The 25,849-nt window shown below is 35.3% G+C and overlaps 1 protein-coding gene across 3 annotated transcripts in view; it reads left to right on the top strand.

Moving 5' to 3' along the window:
- KLHL15 (kelch like family member 15) overlaps positions 1-25,285 on the top strand; it is a 30,542-nt gene extending 5,257 nt beyond the window's left edge. For 2 of the 3 annotated variants that reach the window (XM_016165823.2, XM_016165815.2), the window contains 2 exons: positions 6,623-7,334; positions 21,680-25,285. In XM_016165823.2, the coding sequence (XP_016021309.1) occupies positions 6,630-7,334; positions 21,680-22,792 (1,818 nt within the window). In that variant the 5' untranslated portion in view covers positions 6,623-6,629 and the 3' untranslated portion in view covers positions 22,793-25,285. Of the gene's footprint in view, positions 1-439; positions 7,335-21,679 lie in introns of those variants that run through there. The other variant, XM_016165806.2, reaches the window with a different exon arrangement.
- The last annotated feature ends 564 nt before the right edge of the window (positions 25,286-25,849 follow it).

Below are 25,849 nucleotides of genomic sequence, written 5' to 3'. Positions count from 1 at the left end.
TTTCTTTAGTCAGTGCCAAGTTTATGAAAAAGACAAACTCTTCAGTATTTCTTTCCTAGTAATATAAGTATGCCTTGTCATTTAGTCCGAGTTGGTTCCCCTTTTGAAAAAACCTACCACTTCAAATTTCGAAGGCCAAATATAGAATGTATGCATGTACAAGTTTATAAACCGTGATTTTTCTTAATCTGATGTTTTGAAAAGTAGATATACAGAATTTCTGTACCTTGAACATTTTGTATGTCATTTAATATCTTTTCTCAAAGTTCCTTAATGGATTTCCCCCCCAGTCCTCACTGATTTATAGTTCTTTTTTGGTTTTCTTTCATTTTACAATGATTACTTTTTATAATCATTAATTCTTTGTTACTATAATTATTTAGAGAATTTTTATGCATGAGGTTTTATATATTTTTTTTGTATTACACTTTTTCTAGTTTTTTATTTGCTTATATGTGTGTGTTGTGTTGTTTTAAGCTTCACTTTTTTTTTCTTTGTAGCTTCCAGGGCATGGATAGTAAACAAGTTGATTTTTCTTTCATGTATTCTTTTATAAGTTTGGTGTTTGATGTCTTAAACATTGATGTTCTAGATCCATGCTGTTCAACGGAGTAAAATGCAAGCCACATATGTAGTTTTAAATTTTATCATAGCCACAGTTTAAAAAAAGTAAAAAACAGGTGAGGTTAATTTTAATGTTTTATATAACCCAGTATATCCAAAATATTGTTTCAAGATGTATTCAGTATAAATTTGAATAATGAGATATTTTACATTTTTTTATTGTTCTAAGTCTTCAAAATCTGGTGTCCATTTTATACTTACAGCACATTTCAATTTGGTCTAGCCACATTTCAAGTGCTCAGTAGCCCCAAGGCTGGTGACTTCCATATTGTACAGCACAGATACAGAGGAGAGTAGCTACTCTGGTTAGGGCAGAAAAGCCTAAGGAGTCCAGAAAAGCCAGACAATTATATTTGTGTGATGAGAAAAAAATGGAAAACAATGTCATTGCAAAATGAGGTCATGTTTTGACTACCAGTACATCTCCTGATCTGTTGTAGACTTGCATTATGATAAACTATAGGCAGGTGTGGGGCCTATAGAGAGGTGTTGGAGGGGTGTCAAGTTCCCATGGTCTTGTGGATTATAAGGAGCATTAAGCAAGAGTTGGACAAGGAAAACTAGCATTGATCGACCTCTGGTGAGGTGCCTTGCTCTGGGCTAGACATTTAACTTACGTTAATTCATTTAATTTCCACCCCAACTTAATAAGATGATGATTATTTTTCCTGTGGATGGAAACAGGTCAGGAAGTTAACTAAATTTCTCCAGGTCACACAGGTGATAAATACTAGTTAAGTTCTCTTATTTGAAAGGTTTTGCTCTTTCTAACCATACTATTATATATTTTTTTCAAGTCAGTTTCTAGTCTTTATTTCTAAAAAGTTGTACGACCTTAAAGAGAAATTTCACCTGTAGACTTTAGTGTCTTCATCTATCTAGTTATAGTCAACCTGGGTCCTTAGAAACTTTACTGGGAAGATGGGCTGGGCTTCAAAGTGCTATTGCTAGCAAGAAGGGTTTCTCCAGAGTTAACTGAACTGCTAATGGGTTAGGTTCATTATATTGGTTCTAGTGGCACCAAGTAAAGTGGTGTAATAATAAGCCCTAATGTTATGGTGTACTTATGGGCTATATACTATTCTAAGTCTGTATTACATGTATTAACTCATTTAATTCTCACAGCAACCTATAAAGTCGGTTCTATTAATACTACTATTCCCTTTTTACAGATGAGGACAGTAGAACACAGATAGGCCAAGTAGCTTCCCCCAAGGTCACAGAGCTAATAGGAGATAGAACTGGGATTCAAATATAGGTACCTAACTCCAGACCTGTACTCTTAGCCCACTATTTCCATTTACAGACATACCATGTTGGTTAGTTAATCACTGAGTATTTTATCACTTTTTAATTACACATTCTTCCCATGAAAGTGTAAAATACTGCTGTTGCTCTAAAGCTGTTAGTCTTACAGTTGCACCAAACTTTAGTGTAGAAGTTATTACTGTGTGTGTCCTGGCTAGCACAGATTAGTTTTAGAAGTCAATTTACATCAGGTAAACTCGATAAACTTCGCAAATGCATTGCTAAGACTTGGAAAAATAGCTATAGTTTATTTACCCTGCATATCTATACAAGTGCATTGCACATCTGTAAAATATAGAATAAATGAGAATTTTATTAAGTTAAAAATTTTAGAGATCATCATGTTGAATGCTCTCATTTTACAGATGCAGAGATAAGACCAAAAAAGTTTTGGTAATTTAATCAAGTATAGCTAGGTATAAAACTGTTAGGTAGGGACCTTGGTTATATGTAGGGAAAACTCACTGAAGGTAGTTAAAAAAAGGAGATTTTATTATAAGAATGTAAGGATTTCTCTCAGAACCCAAGGGCAGAAATAGAGCTGGACCTAAGAACTGGAAAAACGAAGGTGTTAGGGAGCACTCCCTGTCCTTTTGACTTGGTTTTATTTTTCTTTCTCAGTTGACTGGCTTTCTCTGATTCAGCAGACAGAAGTTGGTTCCCACAGTTGCTCTTTGATATGTTCCAGGTCCAGTCATGCACAGTCAGTGCATATCTCTCTTTTTCCCTTCCTTTCTCTCCTCTACATTCTTGACAAAAGAATGTTCATCTTGGTTCATGTTTCCCACATGGGTCTGACCATACGTGACTGGGGACAGGATTACAGAGCAGAAGCCTGCTTGCTGGGAATCTCCCTTAGTGGGCTGTGGGCACTCAGAGGAGAGGTGGTGCTGTCTTTTGACACAGCTTACTAATCCTCTTTTTTCTTCTTGCCGCTTTGCCCTGTGATGTTTCCACCATAGTAGGTATCTAGAGCCTAGATTGCTTTTTTTTTCTTTTTGAGAAAGCGTAGTATCTCTTTTTTAAAAAATATTCCTTTAGATGGAATCTTTTAAGAAAAGTGAATATTAGCTGTTTGAAACTTTATTCAGATAGTGATAATTGTTGAACAGAGAGGGTTACTTTGATAAGAAGTGACATATATAGTATTTTAGGCACCTTTAAAATAACATTAATGAAACAAAGCAGTCTACTCTCAAGTATATGAACTCTCAAGTATATGTGCAGCCTTCTATTATTAAATCTCCAGGAAATGTGACCAGTACATCTTGACGAGTCAGAGGGATAATTGGTGTCCATATTGATCCTCAGAAAGATAATGAAATATCAGATTTTTCATCCAGTTTAATTTGTTACATTTTTTTTTATTTTGGAAATTGATAATTATTGTGATGTTGATAGCCCTCTACTAAATAGAATGTTTGATTATTCAGACACCACACTGTATGATGTTCCTTTTGTTCCCACTATGCGTTTGTGTACATATGCCTCATATCACTCTAAGCTCATTAATTTTACCTTTAAAAATAATGCAAGAAAAACACCTGATAACTTGCTTTAACCTCGAGTGTGTTAGTAAAGTAGTTCTGCCAAGCATTGATTACAGTGTCTAAAACATGTTATATCTGTTTTCCAAATTATAGACAGCTCTCTTGTGCTCTGCCTTTCCAAAAATGAAAGTATATAGCTTTTGGATTAATGGAGTACTAATAAAATTTGATATTAATTTCATCTAGTGCATACTTTGCTGTCTTAGGTAAGTGAACATATGATGTGGTACAATCATTAAAACTTAAAGGTAAGTTAGGGACAAATTGGGAAAAAGAGGCACTTAGAATGCCTCTTGATAAGACGAGAAACACAAAAGAAATAACTGATTGGGGGAGAGGAGGGTAAAATTACAATTCTGTTTAGATGATGATTTTGAGATCCCTGTGGGGCACCCAGAAGTGTCAGACAGGCAATACGCTATATAGAGTACTGGTGTAAGGACAGCGATCTGGACAGATTGTCAAGGTAATGGTAAAGGTAGGTGTTAGTGAAAACTATGGATTTAGATGAGAGTGACCAGGTAGAGAGACACAGTATTTAGATGAGACAAGAAAAGGTGTAAGAACAGAATTCCTGGAGAACACCAGTGTTTAAGGGTAGCTCGAGAAAAATGAGCCCAGGAAGGAGAATGAGAAATAAGCAGCCCGGGAGTAGGAAGAGAATCAGGAAAATAGTGTCATGAAGCTGAGAGAGTGAGGAGCCAAGGGAGTATGTCACGAAGAAGGGTCTGAGAAATTGGGACTATGATGTAACCATTGAATTTGGCAGTTAGGGTGTTTTTTTTTTTTAATTTTTTTTAGGTTTTTTAAAACTTTAAAAAAAATAATATACTTTAATTCTAGATTGATTAGAGAAAACAGTTTAGCATACAAACAAACAAACAAAATACTGCCTCATATTCTACCATCCCAAGGCAACCGTTTTTAACATTTTGATATATTATCCTTTTTTTTTTTTAATTTATGAAGGTATTGTTTTTGTTTGTTTGTTTGTTTTTAAGATGACCCCAGACTGGGATAACTACTCACTTACATCAATTAATATATCAAGAAATTAAGTATAGGATGTCATAGACAGCATAGTGATGAAACAAAGTAGTAGAATTTAGTGATAGCCTACCCACAGGAGTGGAGAAGTGGTGCCTTTAGCATGTTGGTGGAAGCTGCCTTTTCGCTCTCAGCAACTGAAGGCTCTGCCAAATCCAGGGTACAGAGGAGATTCCTGAAAGGCACACACCTCCATACCTAACATAGTGCCTGGCACATAGAGATGCTCTTCTTTTAGTCACTAAAGGAGGAAGCATTGATAATAGAGTGGTGGGATTGACAGTGACAGCTTCTTTGAGGAAGGAGGTTAGGCAGGTGACACTGGTGCCAGTTGCTTTACCAGAAGGCTCATGGTCCATCCAAACACCCAGTCAAGGAAAGGAAAGAGCTTGGGAAATTGAGTCTCATACCAGAAGGTCTAAGCTGGAGAAGGACAGAGGTAAAGTTTGGAGAATGATGGACCAAGTGAAAAGAGGAAAAAGTTAAGCCAGAGAGGGCAAGGTGACCGTTAAGATTTCAAATGTAGACCACTTCTGGATTGTGGCGAAGGCCAACAGGGTTGGAAATACAGTTTGAAAATGGAGTAAAGGGGGAGGTTATATGGGTTGAGGTCAGGGAACTTTGACTCTTGCTTTTTGGATGAGCGATCTTAGGTGAGCACTGAAGAGGTAGAAAAGATGACACTTAGCCAGGTGCCAGAAGTTATCAGGGAATGTGGGAGATTGATCAGGATGTGTGTATATCCTAAGTAATAAGGAGAAACAGATGATGGAGTTTTATCTGTGTGAAAGGCCATGTTTTAAAAAAAGAACAATGGAAAGATAAGGTTTAGAATGTAGGTGTATAAGCAATAGAAGGGTATTTTGTTCTCTGAAGAATATAGAAGAATATTTTTCTTATTGAAATCAGACTGCTGAGAAAACTTTCTGTGACCAGCATGAGCCTGTATGGGAATCTGTTTACACTGAAGCTCAAGGTTCCACTGGGAACAGTAGAAAGGGTTGGGACAGAATTAAGGGATGGGAGGATGGGTTGTTGGGGAGGAAGCTTAGAGCTGTGTGAGGATGAGAACTGAGAGAATAGATGGCCCAGGATGGAGTTTTGTGAAAAGGAGAAAATTACTTCATAAACAGTCTCATGGACTGAATTAATTTATTGTGCTTTACTTAAGAGATCTAATTATAATATCACTATCTTGGCTTCATTTCTCAGATATGCAAAAATGTTTAATTTTCTTTCAAAATTACATTCTTATATTTTAAATATGTAAGCAGTACATGATCATTTTTTAAAATAAGGTTACTATGTAAAATAGGAACAATAAACCTCAAAATTTCTTGAAATCCCACTACCCAGGGACATCATTTTTTGGTATATATGTCTCCAGACTTTTTCTCATCTAAACATATTTATGTTTATTTAATTTTTGAAAATAAACTGCATATAGTGCAGTTGCTTGCTTTTTAAAAAAATACAACAATGCCTAATAGGTATCCTTTGTCAGAATAGGTAGATTGCTGCCATCATTTTTAGTTGTTATAGTGATCCATTATAGGACTGCACCATATTTAGTTAATAATCTATTATTGGGCTTTTGAATACTTTCTAATTTTTTTTATTATAAATAAGGCTAGAAAGAAAAACCTGTGTGTACAACTTGGCATATTTATCTGATTCTTTCATTTGGGTACATTTCTAGGAATTTTCAAGGTCAACAGTGTATTTTTGGTTTCATTTCTTTTTTGTTTTTCATAATTTAGTATTTGAAAAATCCTTTTTGTGTTGATAATTTGGAGACATGTTTAGATATATTTGGTGAACAGTGGAAAATCATTGAGATAGGCACATAACGTTTGTAAGTTAACAATTTACCATTTATTGATAGATATTTAATAGATTTTCCCCCCAGGTAGGTAAACCAAAAGCATTAGCTTGCAAATCTTTAGGTTCTCTTCTCCCAAGGGGATTGTGCATTTAGGACTTAGGCAGTGGAATTGAGATAATTATAAAAATTGTTTAAGCTCTAAGTTAATAATGTCTTCAGAATGCATGGAAATGATTAACACAGTTTTCTTTGATTACTTTTTTTCCAGGCGATTCATGGCAGGGGACATGGAAGGATTCTGTTCGTCCATTCATGATACCAGTGTCTCTGCTGGGTTCAGGGCACTGTATGAGGAGGGATTGCTTCTTGATGTCACTCTGGTTATTGAAGATCATCAGTTCCAGGCCCATAAAGCACTCTTGGCCACCCAGAGTGATTACTTCAGAATTATGTTTACTGCAGACATGAGGGAACGAGATCAGGACAAAATTCATTTAAAAGGTCTAACTGCTACTGGTTTCAGCCACGTTCTTCAGTTTATGTACTATGGAACTATAGAACTGAGTATGAATACTGTTCATGAGATTCTTCAGGCTGCCATGTATGTTCAACTTATAGAAGTGGTGAAGTTCTGCTGCTCTTTTCTATTAGCGAAAATCTGCTTAGGGAATTGTGCAGAAATTATGAGACTCTTAGATGATTTCGGTGTAAACATCGAGGGAGTCAGGGAGAAGCTGGACTCCTTTCTGCTAGACAATTTTGTGCCACTCATGTCCAGGCCCGACTTCCTGTCTTATCTGAGCTTTGAGAAGCTCATGTCTTACTTGGATAATGATCATCTGAACAGGTTCCCAGAGATAGAGCTGTACGAGGCTGTGCAGTCTTGGCTGCGGCATGATAGAAGACGCTGGAGACATACCGATACCATCATTCAGAACATCAGGTTTTGTTTGATGACCCCATCCAGTGTTTTTGAGAAGGTTAGTGCATTTGAAAGCAATAGACAGGATTCATCATTGACTTAAAGCAATATGTCTTTGTAGATAAGATTGTTAGGATGGGTAAGGGGCCAAAAAGAATGAATAGTTTATAAGAATAGTTTATGTATAAGAAGTCTAATTTGTTGTAGGTTCATTTAGCTTTTTTTAAAACACGTTTTCTGGGCGAGAGATGAACCAGGTAGGTAGTGGAATAGTTTGATTTTAAAAGTACCTTTAATTGTGAAAGCAGACTTACTTAGCCTAAAATATTAGAAGTTTGGTTTAGCTTTTCACAAAGTAATTAAATCTGAACTGGGTCAGGCCGGTTCTCTTTTTAAAAAATTAAGTACCACATTCTGAAATTAGAGTTGAGTAATTTTATAGTTCTGAATGATAAACATTAATAGTTTCATATTCCTCTAAAATGTAGTAAGGAAACATAAAATAGCTCTGGAAAACCAAGAGGCCCAAGTGGTGACTTTCTTCCCTGCTCTTACCTAGTTCTGTTTCCCCCCCTGTTTGAGCACACTAACTAAATTTAACCATGAAAACTCTGTTTATGTCTAAACCTGTCATTTTGGCATTTCTAAACAAATAGACTATAAATCCTCTATTTACGTTGATCAAACATCTCTCAACATTTTACCATGTGACAGTTCTGCTATCTTTAAAATAGTCTTTTTCCAAAACAGCTTTGGCCTTTTTACATGTAATCATTTTTCATTTTTATATCAGTCTCACTTGTGATCCTTTCTTGCCCAAAGGAGAAAAAGCAGTTTCAGTAATTGCATAACTTAATTGGTTTCTAATCACATGGTTACCTCTGGGGCTCTGTTTACCTCTTGCATCTTTTCTTTCTAGAAAGCACACTTAAAGCTTTGGTCGACACCCTTCATGTTAAATAGTTCTTCACCTTTAGTTACTAGATCTGGTGATAAAAATATAATATTTGCAAAGGAGGGGTGTTTACACCATCTGAAAAATAAACAAATTTGCGCCTTCGAATAACACTCAGCAACCTGACATGTTTTTTTCCCCTCTGAAATACTGTGAAATACCATTAACTTATACATTTAATAGAGAACTCAATTTTATGGGATTTTTATCTATTCTCAGAATGTACTGATAAGGCAGAAATAATTGAAACTAAAGAATACATTTCTTAATTATTTTTGTTCAGTGATAATCAGCCCCACACTATGTAAATCATTTGTCTGTTTTGATTTTTTTCCTTCTACTGTTTTTATTGCTCTATTTCCCCAGGGAATCCTGTTTTGTCTTTATACATTGAATGTAAATGCTTTTCTATTACTAAAACAAACAAAAACCCTCCAACTAGATGGAAGTACTTGTAAAATAGAAAATAAAATTTCCCCTCTAGTGGGACAGTAAGATGGATAATTGATAGCAGTAAGTGACTTTTAAGTACGGATCTGCAGAGCCTTTTTATATTCCAATTATCAGTTTAGGGTAGTCAATAGTGACAGCAGCTGGGCTGAAAGTTAATACCATCGGGTAGGTTTGTAAATGGTACGAAAACATTGATTGTATCTTCTGATGGATTGTTTGCATACACAGCATAGGAGGTGATTACTACCCATTGGCCAGGTATTGTAAATCTCATCAGAATGAAAATGTTGTTAAGGCTTCCTTCTTGAATTAATTTCTTAGGAAAACTTGATAAGGCCCTGGCCACAGAGAAATCTTTCAGTTTGATTTTAATAATACCGATAAGATAAATGGAAAATAGTGATTCTTGTCTTTACGTTAATGTCTATCAAAGGAATCTACAGCTTTCTAAATGTTGAGAAACAGTCAGATTTGAGACCTGATCTCTAGAAATAAAACTTCAGAAACCGAACTAAAATGGAAATTTTGCTTGAAAAATAAGAATTTGGACTATTTTACACCATACTATTTTGAGCTCCTTGAAAATGAGGCCCATCTATTTTTCCTGTGCTCAGCACACTGCAGGTCTCAAGGCCATTTTAATATCCATTATATATGCTTGGTGCCAGAAAGGGCACAGAACTAAGACCTGTTATATCAGTGCTGGTCCTTTTTTAGTATGAGAATCTGTGGGCATAAGGGTAGGTAGTTTTGATTTGTGATAATTATCCTATTTGCTGAAATTTAGAAAAATGGACTATTGATAAGTACTTTTTAGCTTTAATTTTTTTAAAGATTTGTATTATGAGATTTTCAAAACATACAAAAAAAAGCTAAAAGAATGGTAAAGTGATCACCCGTTAAACGTATCTTGTAGGTTAATAGTTGTTATTGTTCTGCCACATTAGCTTTAGCTTGCTGGATAGGTAGAGGGGTGTGTATGCCTTTATGTATTTCTTGTTTATAATGATGTTCAAACATACAAAAAGTTGAGAGTAATATAATGAATGCCTATATAGCTGTCACCTTGATTCAAGAACTGTTAGCATTTTATCATATTTGCTTTAGATTTTTTTCTTTCCTGAACCTTTGAAAATAAGTTGGAAACATGATGACATCTTATTCCTAAATACTTGACATGCTTCTCCTCAGAATAAGGACTTTTTTCTACTCAAGTCTAATATCATTCCATTAAGAAAATTAACAAAAAGATCCTAATATCATCTAATAGCTAGTTCATAGTCAAGTTTTTCCAGTTGTCTCTAAATTGCCCTAGAATCCAGTCATGGTTTATGCTTTGCTTTTGGTAATCACGTCTGTCTAATTTTTCTTAATCTAAAACAGCCCCCCACCTTTTTTTCTTTTTTTGAGACAGATCAGATCACTGATTATTTTAGTGTATTCCACATTCTGGACTTATCAGATTATTTCCTTGTGTTGGTGTTAACTTAGTTCCTTTATTCCTTATATTTCCTGTTAACATCCACTTTTTAGCATCATGTTTTTTCAGGAACAATTACAGGAAAATATTGTTGCAATGCCAGAGAAAGTCTTGGAAAACCATTTAGCAACTGATCAAACTTAAAATTTACCATTGTTTTTTTGTATAAGGCTAAATAGCCCAGTCCTATGACTAAAATCATCAAGAATTTATTCACAAAAAATGATTTTATTCATAGTATTCTGTGTTGTTTCTTTTATATTTATAAAATTTCCCTCCTTTTAAAAAAATATTTAGGGCCTTTCCACTCAATTTATTAGGATTAAAACTAAAGTGTCAAAAGATTATTCATTTTTTTTTGAGAAGCAACAAGCATTTATTTGAGACCCAAAAAAGGAGTAGCTATTCAGGGAAGCATTGATTCAGGCAGGAGAAAGATTATTCATTCTTATACAAAAATTAGTGTGTATCTATGACTCTAGAACTGCGCTGTTCAATATGGTCTCCACTTGTTATCAAATACTTGAAATGTGACAAGTCTGAATTGAGATTTCAAAGCTTATGAGGACCAAATAGATATAAATTACCTTATTACTAATTTTTATATTGATTACATGTTCAAATGACATTTTGGATATAGCGGGTTAAATAAAATACATTAAAATCAATTTCATTCTTTTACTTTTTAAAATGTGGCTACTAGAAAGTGTAAAATGACATCTTTGGCTCGCATTTGTGGCTCAGATTGTATTTCTGTTGCACAGCGCTGCTCTAGAAATTCAAGGAGTGAGTTGTTCCTTAGAAACTCTGAGCATTTATACAATAAACAGCCTTTCTCATATTTAACCCCTCTTCTGGATTCCCAGCCTTTAGAAATGTTCTGTATAGTTTAGTGTTAAATGAACTTACCTACCTAGTTATTCTTGTGGAATGGCTGAGGAAGATAACTTGAATATATAGCATCTCTTTGTCAGGACCCTTTCCCTGGCCTCATGAAAAGCCAATGAACAAAGCTTGGTGAAGGAACCGTGGAGATTTTAATTCTTCCTTTGGTAGTAACTGTCAGATCTGAGCGAGCAGTGACTTCATAGTGCGGGAAGGGGGCATTCTGCCTCTCCCCAACGAATAGATCCCACTGATCGCAGGGACCTGAATTATGGCCTCTAGCCATGCTGAAATCTTTGGAGTTTTTTTCCCCAATATCTTTTCCTGTAGTGCTCTACTGGATTTTCTCCCCAGCTGAAAACAAGACTGTCTTAACTTTTGTACTGAATATTCTGCAGGACCATCATAAAAGAGACTTCCAGATTTCCTCACTGAGTTCCTTAGAGGCAGTGATTCTACTTATCTGAACACCTTATGTATGCCAGGACATGTACCAAGTACTTTACACATAGGTAGACTCTACAGGCGACCTCCATTTTATAGATAAGAAAACAGGCTCAGAGAGGTTAGGAACCTTATCCTAGAACAACTGGCACTGCCCAGACTGGAACCCAGGTCTGTTTGCCTCTCGGTCCAAGGGCTTCCTGTTATAGCCGCCAGAGTAGAGAAAGGACCCCGAGGTGCAGGAAGCATGCAGTTAACCCTGCGGCCCAGCTTGGGTTGTTTTAGAAGTTGTTATAGAGTTGTGAAAATTCTAAGGTGTTGGCATGAGCTAAACAGCCTAAGAAATTTAATGGCGCTGAAAAAAGTAAGATGTGGGAAAAAGATGTGAAAGCACAATTCTAGGATTTTCACCATATAATCAAAGAAAGCTGAAAATTTAAGGATCTTGCCCTTTTGACATAGTTGTTAAAGAGTTCTTAGGATTTGTTTTATCTATAGTGGATTCTCAGTTTTAAAACTAGACTTTGGTTTCAGTTTTTACTTAAGCAAATGTCTGTGGCATGTATTTTTTCTAGCTCTGTTGGTCTTTGCCTCTGTTAACAGAGATAAGGCCTGACATTTGTCTTTCTGAATTTCAGTGATGTGAAGATTTAAATAGTTTAAACTTTGCTCTCTTGGTCTTTTGGTTTTTAAAAAACAATTACTTTTTTGTGAAGTAAATGTATATTTGGCAAAATGCATAATATACTTGACTTTTTATGCAGAAAAGGTCTTTTTCACAAAAGTTTTAGTTAAATTATTCATTGAAATAGCCATATGTTGATTCTTTAGTACAGTGAATTTTAAAACTTGAACCCAGGGCATCTTCAGTATCATAAATATGCGTAAGATAAGAGTCAGGGTACCAGTTATACCCTTAGAAATTGTATTATTCGTAATCATAACATCTTTCAGTTTTTCAAAAGGAAAAAAAATCTAGTCTGAATCTTTTAAAGGTAAAAACACATTTGTTCAATTTGTATTTAAGATTTTATAGTTAATTTTTGTTGACTGTTTAGTGAGGAAGCAGATTATACAGATGTTTTCTGCTTTATTCCAGATATTTTGTTTTATAAGCTAGCTCATGGTATTCAAGCTCTCTTGTGTGATTTGGTAAATGTAATTCTCCATATCCCCCCAAATTGGATTTATATAACTTTTAAAGAGCGAAGCTAATGTTTAAATGAAAAGAATGTTAATTCCCTTTCACTGATAACATACTTGGATTTAATAAATTATATATCCATTTTATAAGTTTATTAATAATAAGTAAATATTTATTTTGCATTTATTAAGGTTAAAAAAGTATTTTTAAAACTTTGAGATAAAAACGATAGTCTAAAAAAGATAACTATTACTAGTGAAAATCCTAGAATCAGAGTAAAAATTAATGCTTCTGAAAAGCTAACACTTAAAAAATAAATGTCTTTTACTTAAGGAGCAGAATTTGTGGCCTTAAAAGCTACCTTTTAAAACGGGGATAAGGTGTCCTGGACTTAACTTTGAAACTGATAGAATTCAGATATTACAAATTAAGCATCCAAATATACCTTGGATATCTTACTAAGAACGTAGTAGCTCTCAGAACTGGTCTTCACAAAACACTGATAGTCTTCCAAATACTTTCTCAGCATTGTTGATTTATATAGCATTAACAATGACTGTGACCCGTAAGGAAATTGATTCTGGGTGTTGTAATATTCTGGTTAATTGAGGCACAACCCACTAATGAAGTTGCCTTGGCCACAATGCTTCTGTGCAAAATGTAGGTGTCACTTACTCTCCAGAATTCCTCCACTTATGCATTGTAATGTGTTTTAACTAATTTAGCACTTGACTGATCCAAAATTTCTGTCTAGGAATTAACCATTAACTGAAATGTTACCACAGTTTAGTGACAGACTGGAAAATTTATTTCTAATAACTTCAGCTATAACCAGACAGATCTAGAAGAAAAATCAGAAATTTCCCCCTAACTCTCACAGCTTTAGAAGTACATGAGAAACATAAGCAGTGCTGTATTTGACAATGAAAATATTTTTTATAAGGACAGTAACTTGGGATTCAAATGTGAAATTTGATTAGAATTTCTAATAAGCTTGAGTTGTTTTTGAAAAGGTTTAAAATCTCCTTCATATATTAACTGGAACTTGTACAGCTATAAACTTGAAATTGCTTAAGTTAACATCAGCTCACTTGCCCCTTGGCATGAAGGCACAGAGCTTAACAGGTTTTCTGTTGGAAACTAGGTCAGTGGGGTAAGCGTCCTTTCTCAGTTAATGTCTTATGTCTTTTTCTGCATCAGTCTCTTTTTTGCCTCCCCAGCCCCATGGACTTGCATGATTATAATTAACACATGTGCAGTTCTTTAAAAATCACCCAAGGTGTTTCTCTCCTCTCAAGTTTTCTGCCTTTTATGTATAGATGTAGAGTACTCTTACTTTTTGCCTTGGACTTGCGTTTGCTCCCGGTACACAGAGGTTCCTGGAGAGTGCCGGTAATCTAGGGTGTGGACTGCTATTAGAATCCCTGAGAAAGATTATCTCAGAGGGTATATTAAGCTGGCAGGAACCTATTGCAAATGGGAGTTTGAAATTTTAGTCTTACTTGCTGATTTTTCCTTTTAAATAAAAGGGTGATTAAAACAAAAGCATAGAATTGGAAATTAGCTATGGAGTAAAAGGAAAGGAAGATATAGAATGGGGAAAGCTATATTGTAAAAGAAGAAAACCTTTTTAATTGTAAAGAAAGCAAATGATAAGTGGAAATTGGAAAGGATCAGAGAAGTCAGAAAATGGAGAAAAGGGTAGAAGTAGGAAAGGAAGAAAGGAAAATATTAAGATTTTTAGACTTTAAAGTTTGATTCTCAAATTTAAAATTTACCCAGAAAATGTTACATGTGTCATAGGTAAGCATTGGTCATTCAGAAGTGTTTTAGGGTTAAATCTTTGATTTGGCTTTCTTTCTGCCTTACCATATTTATAGATGAGAGTATTTCCATAAACAGAAAAGAATTCTAAAATTTAGTTGTATTGTGTAAATGTTCGTATAATCAGATAATGAGATGGTTCTTAAGTTTTTTTTGAAAATTATTTTTTACCTTTTAGGTTTGTGCACTCTAATTTCCAGTGGTGCTCTATTACTGTTGCACCGAAATTAGAAGGAAGTTAGATTTTCTAATAAGCACATTTATTTTTGAATTAAATATTTTTTACTCTATAGAAAAGTTGAAGGGATAGAGGATTAACCAAATTGTGCTAAAACTCTTATTAGAATATTGTCCCAAGGGGGCCTTCCCCTTGCCCCCATTTACTCTGGTTGCTTGACCTCTGAAGTTTTTAAACTCTGGCCTGCTAGAAGAGAGGACGGGTAAATCCTTATTAAAAATTTGTCTTTGCCAGTTTGGTATTTGACTGCAATTAGAGTATTACTGAGAGGATTTGTGCTTAGCAGGAACTGATGTTTTAAATAGCCTTATCTCTGGTCATTAACTTAGTTTTTCAGGACAAAGGGATTAATTAAAGGCATTTTGCACCTAGCTTTTTTTTGTGATAATTTTGTTTCACATAAATTAATATAAGCTTCAGTTCTGAGCATGGTTTTATAAATAGACTTCTCATACCAGGGTAGATGCTTTTGCAATACAACATATAAAGACTGCTCCACATTTTACTGAATATCAAAATTTTATCAAACGTAGCTATAGTTCCCAAAGATATCATTTGTTTTCTCACTAAAGCCCCATGATAGTAACTGCTTTGTTCCTGGATATTTCTTTTGAGAAGATTGGATTATGGAGAAGAGATGATAAAACTGACAGCAGGATTCAGTTTTTCTTCCTCATGATACTTTATACTCATCATTCCAAAAATTAGGTTAGCATTTTTGAGTGTAGGAAGGGCCAGAGAAGTTTGTTTATGCAACTGACTCCTGTCATAAAGGGAAATCTCCGAACTAGAGGCTTGTCCATGGCCTAAGATCTGGGATCTTGAGTTCTGGGGTTATTTCTGCCCCCAGTACAGCCCTCCCCCACTAATGGATAAACTAGTAAGAGGCATTTTGGTTTTTTTTGGTTTAGTGTATTAGGCATTTACAAATCATTTTGAAAGGTGAAACAGCTGATAATATCTTCAATTGGCTGACCGAAAGCCTAAAATAATTTTAGACTGTAGCCAATTTTAGTAGATATTTAAAATTGCAGATTTTTAATCAAATAAAGGTAGTGAGCTGTGTGGAAATGCTTGTTTTAATTATATTGCCAGTTCCATTTTAATTCTCCAAATTTACAAATTAAAGGTTAAAAATTTAATAAATGGATTATATACTATTTTGACAGTGAAGGAGAAACATGGAACTTTTGCTCAGTGGTAATGGCTAGCTGTTACTTCTTTGACTCAATATGTTTACAGGAGCCACATGCAAAATTTTTCTTATTTTCTTTACATGCATATGTGCATGCACATAATTACATTAAATTAAAAGATTAAAGGAGGAAATGGCTAATTTTAAATTTTTAGATGACTTTTTAAGAGGCAATACATGCTTTCATTTTATATTCAGAATAAGACAAAATGCTTTTCGTAATACAGTTTTTAAAACAAGACAGCTTTTTTAATCGTATGAAAAGATAAGGAAAGTAGTTCAGAACATGAAAGGAGTGTCATTCTTCCCATATCTATCTTTTGAGAGCACCTGATATACAGATAGATAGTTTAACTGTTACATGAGGAGCGAATGATGAGAGAAATGGCTTCTCTATGAAAAGATGAGCCACACATTTATTTTTGGACAGCTCTTTTCATTAATGCATTTTAAATCATTCCATTTACATAGGTTTTTCAGCCTTCCGCCTTTTGTTTTTAAGCAGAGTATATCTGTAATTTTTCCAGGATTATCAGAGAGGTTTTCATTTCCCGTTTCTGTAATGAAAGAAGAAGCTAGTTATGCTTATTGATATTGTGTGGTTTTAAAGGAAAATTGCAGCAGTAAATAGCTCTGGGAAAAGGGCAGGGTAGATCTTGAACTTCTGAACCTGGCAGAGAGTAGTAGGAGCTCAGTTTGTTCGGTTAGGTCTTTTAGGGTATAACTAGTGATCTCAAGAGGCACAGCTTCTACTGTCAGGGGCTTAGAGGTTGAACAGACTGCATGCAGATAGGTAGCTTTGATTTGGACTTGAACATAGAATTGAAATGAGTTTTGGAAATTCTTTGGAACCTTGGTTTCAAAAGAGCACAGTAGAATGGAGAAGAGGACAAAGGAACCCAAAGATTGGGTATAAAATGAAAGATAGAAAAATGGCTCTTAATAAGCAGTTAAGCTGGCTCTGTTGGATGGGATCTGCAAGAGCATGGGGTTGGCAGATGGAAGGTCATTACAGGTCATTTTCCTAGTCCTTATGATGCTGGAATCCCCCTCTAGTGCTCCTGATAGATGGTCACACCTGGACTACCTCCCATCATAGAATGTTCACTGACTCCAGATGTAGACAGTCCTTGACTTGGGAAAATATGTACTTATACTTTTTTTAATACTGTAGTCTCTGTAAAAAAGCTAAATACAGACCCTTATGGAACCTAAAAAGGGCAAGTCCCCCAGAAGCTCACTGGTAACCTGTGTTGTCCATGTATACGTTTTCGCCTGCATCTACTGCCAACTGAAACAGTTCATTTTTATTTTTTGAGATACTATTCTGCAGTTTCTGTCATTTGACATTTTGAATGTCTGTGTTAGTGCATATGGATTAACCTCATTCTTCTTAGCGACTACTACATACGGTATATACTAGAGTTTATTCAACCGATATCTTATTGATACATACTTGAGTTCCCAGTCTTTGTGCTCTTAAAGATAATGCGATGAACATCCATTATCTTGACAGCTTTAATTACAAAGCTTTTCCTTATATTGGCCTAAAATCTTCCTCCCAACTTCCACTTACGGGTCCTGAAAACAGTTGCCATCTTTTTTCCAGATATGTTCCATTTTGTCGATGTCTAGAAGGTAGTGACAGAACTGAATGCTGTCTTGATTGTGGTTTCACCCGAATGGAAAGCATAGGATTGTCTCTTCTTTTAATTCAGTCCATGATTTTTATTAGTTCTTAAGGCTGTCATTTCACATCGTTAGTTTATATTGAGGATAGAGTCAGTTAAAGCTTGACGTTTGGAGTTCATGGATCCCTGGAGCATCTGGCAAAAGCTGTGGACTTACCACCACCTCACTGTGACCCCTCAAATGCATTAACATAATTATTGCTGCAACTTCAGGTGATTCATGGGCCCCCAGCATTTCTCATTTATGATTAGACTTTGTTGATTACTCTGGTGAAGTCATAGGCTCTCTCATGCTCTACCAGTGCTATTATATCATCAAAAATCAAACCAGAAATGGCCAGTCTTGGCATTACTTGGTGAATCTCTGCTGCCTCGTAGTATATAGTGCTTTCTTATTGGCAAATGCTAACTATTTTTTAACAATCCAGGCTCATCCTCAGGCTAACCAGTTTGTAGTTGGGAAATTGTCTGGCTTCTAGTCCTTTCCCATTCTTCATGATTCCACACAGATTGCGGGAAGCAATTACGCAGCCTTATCTGTGAAGCCTCTCAGGATCCCAGGATGTGATTTGTGAGATCAAATGACTTGAACTCTGTGAGAATATCTAGCTGGTTTTTCTTTTTTTTTCTCTTAGCTATCTTGGGTTTAAGTTTCTTCTTAGTCATTGTATTTGATCTTCAGATTGGAAAGAATAAAACATTCTTAGCTGAGAATGGAAATAAAATAGGAGTAAGGCTATTTCTCTTTGTTTTTGTTAATAGTACATTAAACCGTATGGGGGGGGTGGTTCAGTTTTTCCTCTTTAGCCTCTAAAATGCTATTCAATATTTGGCACTTTGTAAAGTCACAGTTCATCCTGGGGCTTTAGCCTCATGCACAATATTCTTACAGCTCCATTCCACTAATACTTGTTTTATGTGCCTGTTTTCTTTCTTTTTACCATCTGTTGTAAGTGGTTTTTTAACATCTGAATTCCAGAAAGCTCTCTGTGCAGCACATCAGATTTTTTAGATACTTTCCCCTTTTCGTCCCCTTATCAGTGTGTTTGCAGTTATGCAGTGAGCATTATGCTTTTGAGAGCCTCCAAGTCTTCTCGAGCTTCTTTACAGTTTCTGATCTTGGAATTGATTCTAATTTTCTTTTGGAAAACTTGAATTCTACCTATCCAATATGTGCAGCATTCCCCTTCCTTCCTTTCCTGATCTCCAGAGCTTTCTCTCAAGCTTCCTTTTACTTGCTTATTGCCAATCATGTTTTACTGGTGAGGATTAGGTCCAAAATAAATTTATTTAATTTCTCCTCTACTTTCTGAAAGACTGAATTTTTACAGAGACTGAAAGCACATCATCAGATGCATTGACTTAAGCTGAGTGACACTTCCACAGATGTCCCCTGGTCAGTAATAAGAACTAGTAATTGCTATTATTTTTTCATACACTGCCACATGATAGCATCATACTAAGTCTTTTTCATGTAGATTATTATCTTGCTTGTCTCCTACCTTAGGGTTATGAGATATAGGTGCTGTTGTTACCCAGTAATAGAGATGCGGAAACTGGCTAAAAGAATGTTGAGTTACTTGCCCAAGATCGCACACAGTTTGTGAGTGACAAAGTCGGATATGTCCTAAAACAGATTCTTAATCACCATACTGGGCTGCTTGATACGGTGCTTAATTACTGTGCTGGACTAGATTCTATTACTTCAAAACCTGTGTAGCTTTCAGGCCACTGGCTGTGCACAGTAGGCACTTAAATATTTGAGGTTTGTTTCTTGTTCCAGGGTATTGCCTTTTAGCTCTTAAAAATCAATAAGAAAAAGATGAGAAAAATGGGTGAGGGGCACCATTAGGCAATTCATAGAAGAATGAATGGAAAATGAAAACATGGTCATTTTTACTAATCAAATCTTTTTTATGGTTTTGGGAGACCCGTTTTTAAAATGGCAAGACTCTATAAATACAATATATGAAAAACAAAAAATGCAAAAATGTTTGTGAAATTCCAGAAATGATCACTATTAACACAAGCGATCATGCCAAAAATTTTATTTAATTGTGATACCAGAGTATTTTGCTTTTCAAAAATATTATATTGTGAACATCATTCTATATTAATAAACAATGATGTCCTTTTCTTTAACTTTTTATATGTGAAGTAAAAGTAGTTAAGAATAAGACCTTAGATCTTACATTTGTCTTTATTATTTGTTTACCATTATTATTTACTGGGATTTCTTTCAGTTATTTTGCTCGGGAAAATTGGGTTGGATGGCCATTCATCATGATCCATATGGTAGATTCTTTGTATTTAGAACAATTATGCTACCTTTTCTTTGAAAGGGGTCATTAGGTTAATTCATCATGTTTTAATAAGTGAGTATGTCATTTAAAAGAGTTAATGGAAGCTGTGTTGGAAATTGAGCTTTGGAGCAGGATTGTCCTGGGTCAATAGATTGCAGCTCTACTAGTTTTAGTCGTGCAAACAGTTTGGGCATGTTGACTTAACACCCTAAGCCTTGGTCTTGTCATCAGGAGAACAGGGATGGTTATTGCTCTCTCATGGGAGGAATAATTTAACATGAGATGTTACACTTAAAGCACCCAATGCAGTAATGTCAGTATTCTCTCTTTTACTTGGTTAAGCAAGGAATTCTCAACCTTTTTTGTGCTGTTTACCCCTTTGCTAGTCAGGTGAAACCCATGGAAGGATCCCTTCTCAGAAGAATGATTTTAAATGCATAAAATAAAATGTTTAGGATTACAAAGGAAACCAATTATATTGAAATGCATTTATCAAAATACTTAAAAATTTGTGGTGCTTTCTGTTTCAAACACTTTTTTTGGGGCTAAGATGGGGAGTGAATGAGAAGGATAGGAAGGAGGGAAGAAAAAGGAAGGGAAGGACAAAAAGTTCATAAGTATATATGTCTAGTTTTGACTTCCTCCCAAACTGTCATTTCAGATTTCCAATAGGCTTTCTACCTCAGCATCTTACCAGCAATTCAGATTTATCACTAGTGAATTAGAATGCCTCTCCCAAATAATTTCGTCTTCTGTTTCCGTTATTAACACCACCCTCCCTGTCACCTCGAGTCTAAATCCTCGAATCACATTTGAGTCCTCACTTTTTCACCCTATCCATACTTCAAATCAGTCATGTACTTCTGTTGATTTTATCTCTACAATATCTAATTTCTGTCATCCAATTTTAAGACCCTCTTATCTCATCCTTTTCATTATGATACAGGCTTGTCCTGCTTGGTCTTCAACTTCCTACCTCTTTCACAAAGTGTCCCTTGAGTGTTTCAGGCCAGTTCGATATGTTCTTTATCTAAAGTTCTACAGCACTCACAGATGCGCTGTGGAGCCTCACACCTAACTGTCAACTGACTCATTTACTTATTGGTAAATGCGTATTCTTATTTTCCCAAATATATTCTAAGTTCTTTAAGGAAACAAACCCCATCTTATACTTATTTTTTTAAAATCTCCCATAGCATTAGCACAGCACTTAAAAGTGCTTCATAAGATCTTACTAATCATCTTGATTAGGTAGTTCCAGCTCCAAAAACAAAAAGGAAAAAAAATTGACCTTTTTCTTGTCAATTGAATTGTTACTGTAGAAGTCGATATCAGACCAAGTCTTTATGTCAAAAACCTGAGAATTTTGTGTATGTTTTTTTACTAACTCACTAACTTAATTCCCTAAATTATTCAATCACGGCTGTTCTTTAAGAAAACCATAGTCATGCTTTTCTCTACTGTGAAACCTCTATTTGTCCTCTTAGCCACCACTTGTAGCCCAGGGCCTGACATAAAATAGGTGATTAATACATTTTGTTAGAGGAGTTTAGCTTGTGCTTGGAAAGTAACTTGTTTACTTTAAAAAGCTTGGAGACTACATGGATTATTAAAGATACAGATTGCAAAAACATACGATAAAAGCTTTTTAAAAAATAAAGCTTGTGATCTTAACAGGAAAAGCAGTTTTAGTAAAGTATGCCTAAAATCTTACACTAATCAGTGGGCTTTGATGTTTTGTTTGCCGTCAATGTTCTTTCTTTGATTAAATTCTTTTACTTATATTCTTAGGTTAAGACATCAGAATTTTATAGATACTCCCGACAGCTGCGCTATGAAGTTGACCAAGCACTGCATTACTTTCAGAACGTTCACCAGCAGCCTTTGTTAGATATGAAATCAAGCCGCATCCGCTCTGCCAAACCCCAAACTACAGTATTCCGAGGCATGATTGGACATAGCATGGTTAACAGTAAAATACTTCTGCTGAAGAAACCAAGAGTCTGGTGGGAGCTGGAGGGGCCCCAAGTACCTCTACGCCCGGACTGCCTTGCCATTGTCAATAACTTCGTGTTCTTGTTGGGTGGGGAAGAACTGGGCCCAGATGGCGAATTCCATGCTTCTTCCAAAGTGTTCAGGTATGACCCAAGACAAAACTCTTGGCTACGGATGGCAGACATGTCTGTACCTCGTTCAGAATTTGCAGTTGGTGTTATTGGGAAGTTTATTTACGCTGTAGCAGGCAGAACCAGAGATGAGACTTTCTATTCAACAGAGAGATATGATATTACCAATGATAAATGGGAATTTGTGGATCCTTATCCAGTTAACAAATATGGACATGAAGGGACAGTGCTCAATAACAAATTGTTCATCACCGGTGGAATCACGTCATCTTCCACCTCCAAACAAGTGTGCGTGTTCGACCCCAGTAAAGAAGGAACCATAGAACAACGGACCAGGAGAACTCAAGTAGTTACCAACTGCTGGGAGAATAAGAGCAAAATGAATTACGCAAGATGCTTTCACAAGATGATTTCTTACAACGGCAAGCTTTATGTCTTTGGTGGTGTCTGTGTGATCTTGAGGGCCTCTTTTGAATCTCAGGGCTGCCCCTCCACAGAAGTGTACAATCCAGAGACTGATCAGTGGACCATCTTGGCATCCATGCCAATTGGAAGAAGTGGCCATGGTGTGACTGTGCTGGACAAACAAATAATGGTTCTTGGAGGCCTTTGCTACAACGGTCATTACAGCGATTCCATTCTCACTTTTGATCCTGACGAAAACAAGTGGAAGGAAGATGAGTATCCACGGATGCCCTGCAAGCTGGATGGTTTACAAGTATGCAACCTACATTTTCCAGAATATATACTGGACGAGGTCAGACGTTGCAATCAATGACTTTCTTCCTCCTCAAGAAAAGCCAAACATAAAATTTGTGACAAAGTAGTTAATTAAAAAACGTAAAGCAAAACCTCACCAGTTTTACTATCAAAGCCATTGGTCTAATAGCATAAAAAAGTTTCATCCTGTGCTAGCATCCTTTTTTTTCTTTTTAGTGGCCTCAAACTCATGCAATAAGTTAATTCAAAGTGCTAGCTCTTGAAACTACTTCCAGAAGCAGTTTAATCGAACGATCCACTTATCTGGGAAGTTGACTTTATGCTTTAAATATTTCTTTCAGATGTCAGTGTAGGAGTCATGCATCTTCTAAGAGAAGACCTGATAAGTGTCACTTGATGTAATTTCAGTTTCTATCTCGATCTGAAATCTTTTTGAACATTTATTTCAGCATATTTCAGTCCGTTAGACCTTTTGGTTTTACTGTTTAGGTTTAAAACAACCTTTTTGCATGGCTTTTTGCTGAAATGCAAAAATATAAATTTTCTACAAAATTAACTTTTTATATTCAAAACACTATTTCTAAGCTGCCTTCTCTTATCTGCATTGTGTTAGTGAAAGCATATCCATACTTGCATACATCTTATGACTATATAAGGCACATCCCCTTTTATGCGTGGTTAGGATTCTATATTTTTAAGCTAGTGCACTTGCACACACGGTTTGCCATACTTGTTGAATTTTAGATGTAATGTCTTTTCATGTATTAACATTTTTAGAAAGTTAAAATAACTGGAGTCCTCATTTGGTATCAGAGTAGCCTATCTTCAGTCCATACTGATTCAGTAATATTTGAACTCTTTATATTCCTGAAATGTATGGATTTAGGAAAACTAACATTTTATATTTTACTTTCAAAAGTAAACGTTAGTATTCCTTATTGATGTATGTCTTCTTGTTGAAAATGTTTTTCTTTGCAGTCTGTTTAATGTTACCTGTTTTTAGTGAGAATTGCAGTGGTATATGACAAGCCCTGGCCCTGCAGCGTGAAAGCACTTTTAAAGAGAATTTAGGTAATACCAGACTCCTAAATAAAGGCCCCTTAAAAGTAAGTGCAACTCCCATTCTTTACATTCAATAAAGCTGCTGCACCTGTTATTGAATGCAAAGTAGCGACTTGTGGAAAATTTGAGCTCAGTTTTGACTTAGAGGTAAGGAATGGAATTATCTTAACTGGTCATATCTACTTGTTTATTTAGTACAAAATACTTAGCGGCACTAGGGATGTAAGCCCTCAGCTTTTGTTTTATTTACTGAAAGCTACTAGCATGAAGGACAGTAATCTCAAAGTTCAGAATGGATCGAGAATAACTGTTTAAAAGTATTTCTGGTAAATGTTTTAGGATTAGCCGCACCTTTCAACTCTTTGAACTCGAAGGACAAGCATAGTTGACAAAATTCAGCAAGAATAACCAGGGAATGGCTCATTCAAATTGATGCCATTTTTTCCTGAAGTAGAGCCTATGTCTGATACATGTTAGACCTACACTGGCAGAACTTGCCAGATCTTAAGATATTGGTGCAATATTGCAATGCCTTCTGTATGGCTGTTGTATAAATTTTCTAGTTTCACTTTTTTTTTTTTTGCTGCTGCACCACTGAACATAAAATGGAAAAGTGAAGTCATGGAAATGTGAAGACTTGTTTGTTTTTTGCAATTACATTAGACAACTATGAGAAGAAAAAAACCTGATTTTAAAACTCCAAAACTGGAGGTGTTTGAGTTTAGGAAACAGGTACATGAGTAGTTTTTGAAAAAGAAAAACATTGGCATTGGTTTTAGAAATCAAGTTAATAATGTTCTTTTGTATATGAGACTTAAATTTTTATTAAATGATTCTATCATTTACTTTGTTTCTAAAATTGAAATTTGATACCATTTCTCGGTAATATGGGTGAAAAAATTTTTTCTACATTTTAAAAATCATTTCTAATTTTACATATGGAAAGTAGGATTATGTTAATTTTTTTCTAATATATTAGTTGGTTTAGTGTTTCATATATGTGCTGTCTTGCTTTAAAGAAAGTAACAATAATGTCTTCATCGTTTTCCTCATTGTTGTCTTCTGCTGGCAAAGACCAAGACAGGTACCCCATCAGGCTTTTACACTCCAGTGGTGGTTCTCTTTAATTGCTTTGATGTGACTTCATAGCCTTTGTTAGGGTAAGATCTGGGCAAACAATCGAAATTCTTGGTCTTCAATTCTAAAGACACCAAGCCAAGGTCAAAGTTCATGTTTTGGAAAATTTCTTGAACTAACTCTGGGTTCACCTTCACATGTAAATCATGCCTGACCTGATGTTAGCTGTGGTCACTTTTGAGCTTTAAGAATAGTTGCTATTGCTTGGGTTCTTCACAAACGTATAAGAAAATTCTGTAGCGCTAATGATTAACTTACATTCCCTTTTCAAACTATGCTGTAATTGCTGAAAGATTTATTTTTGTTAAACTAAAAAATTTGTTAAATTTTTCATAGAATTTTTTCAAGTTTTTTTGCGTGCTTCATTTGGAACCATTTTTTTAAATACACATTATATGTGTTCAAAATAGTCATTTTCAAAAAGTTCAGTAAGAAATTTGAAACTATACAGTCCAACTGTTGTGATCTTCCGTGTGTTGGTACTCACTTTACATTTTAAATGCCACTTTACAAAAGTAGCTGATCTTCACTAACTGCATCTTAATTAGAAACATTGGTTCTCTCCCATGTCTTTGACCTAAGTTTCGATTTTAATCTGTTTAAAGAAAATCCTTGCACTACAATTTTTTCATAAAATTCAAGGTTCTCACATTGAAGGTTTTATATTGGAAGAAATACTACTGGGTTTTAAAAAGCAAAGCTTAATAGAATTATTAGCTTTTCTTGAGACAGCTTTCTCTGTGTCCTCGTTACTCTGCTCTGTGTGAGTGTTACTATAATTTGTGAAATACTGACTGAGCCCTTATCTTTTCTAAGCAGCACCTTTGGACACCTCATTCTGGGAAGCCTGCTCGAGTCATAGTAAAGGACACATACATTTGTGTGGGGAGAAGTGGTAAAAATTGAGAGTTTTGTC

The sequence above is a fragment of the Rousettus aegyptiacus genome, unplaced genomic scaffold (assembly GCF_014176215.1).
Source record: "Rousettus aegyptiacus isolate mRouAeg1 unplaced genomic scaffold, mRouAeg1.p scaffold_m13_p_9, whole genome shotgun sequence".
NCBI lineage: Eukaryota > Metazoa > Chordata > Mammalia > Chiroptera > Pteropodidae > Rousettus > Rousettus aegyptiacus.
This window is presented reverse-complemented; position numbering and strand designations above follow the sequence as displayed.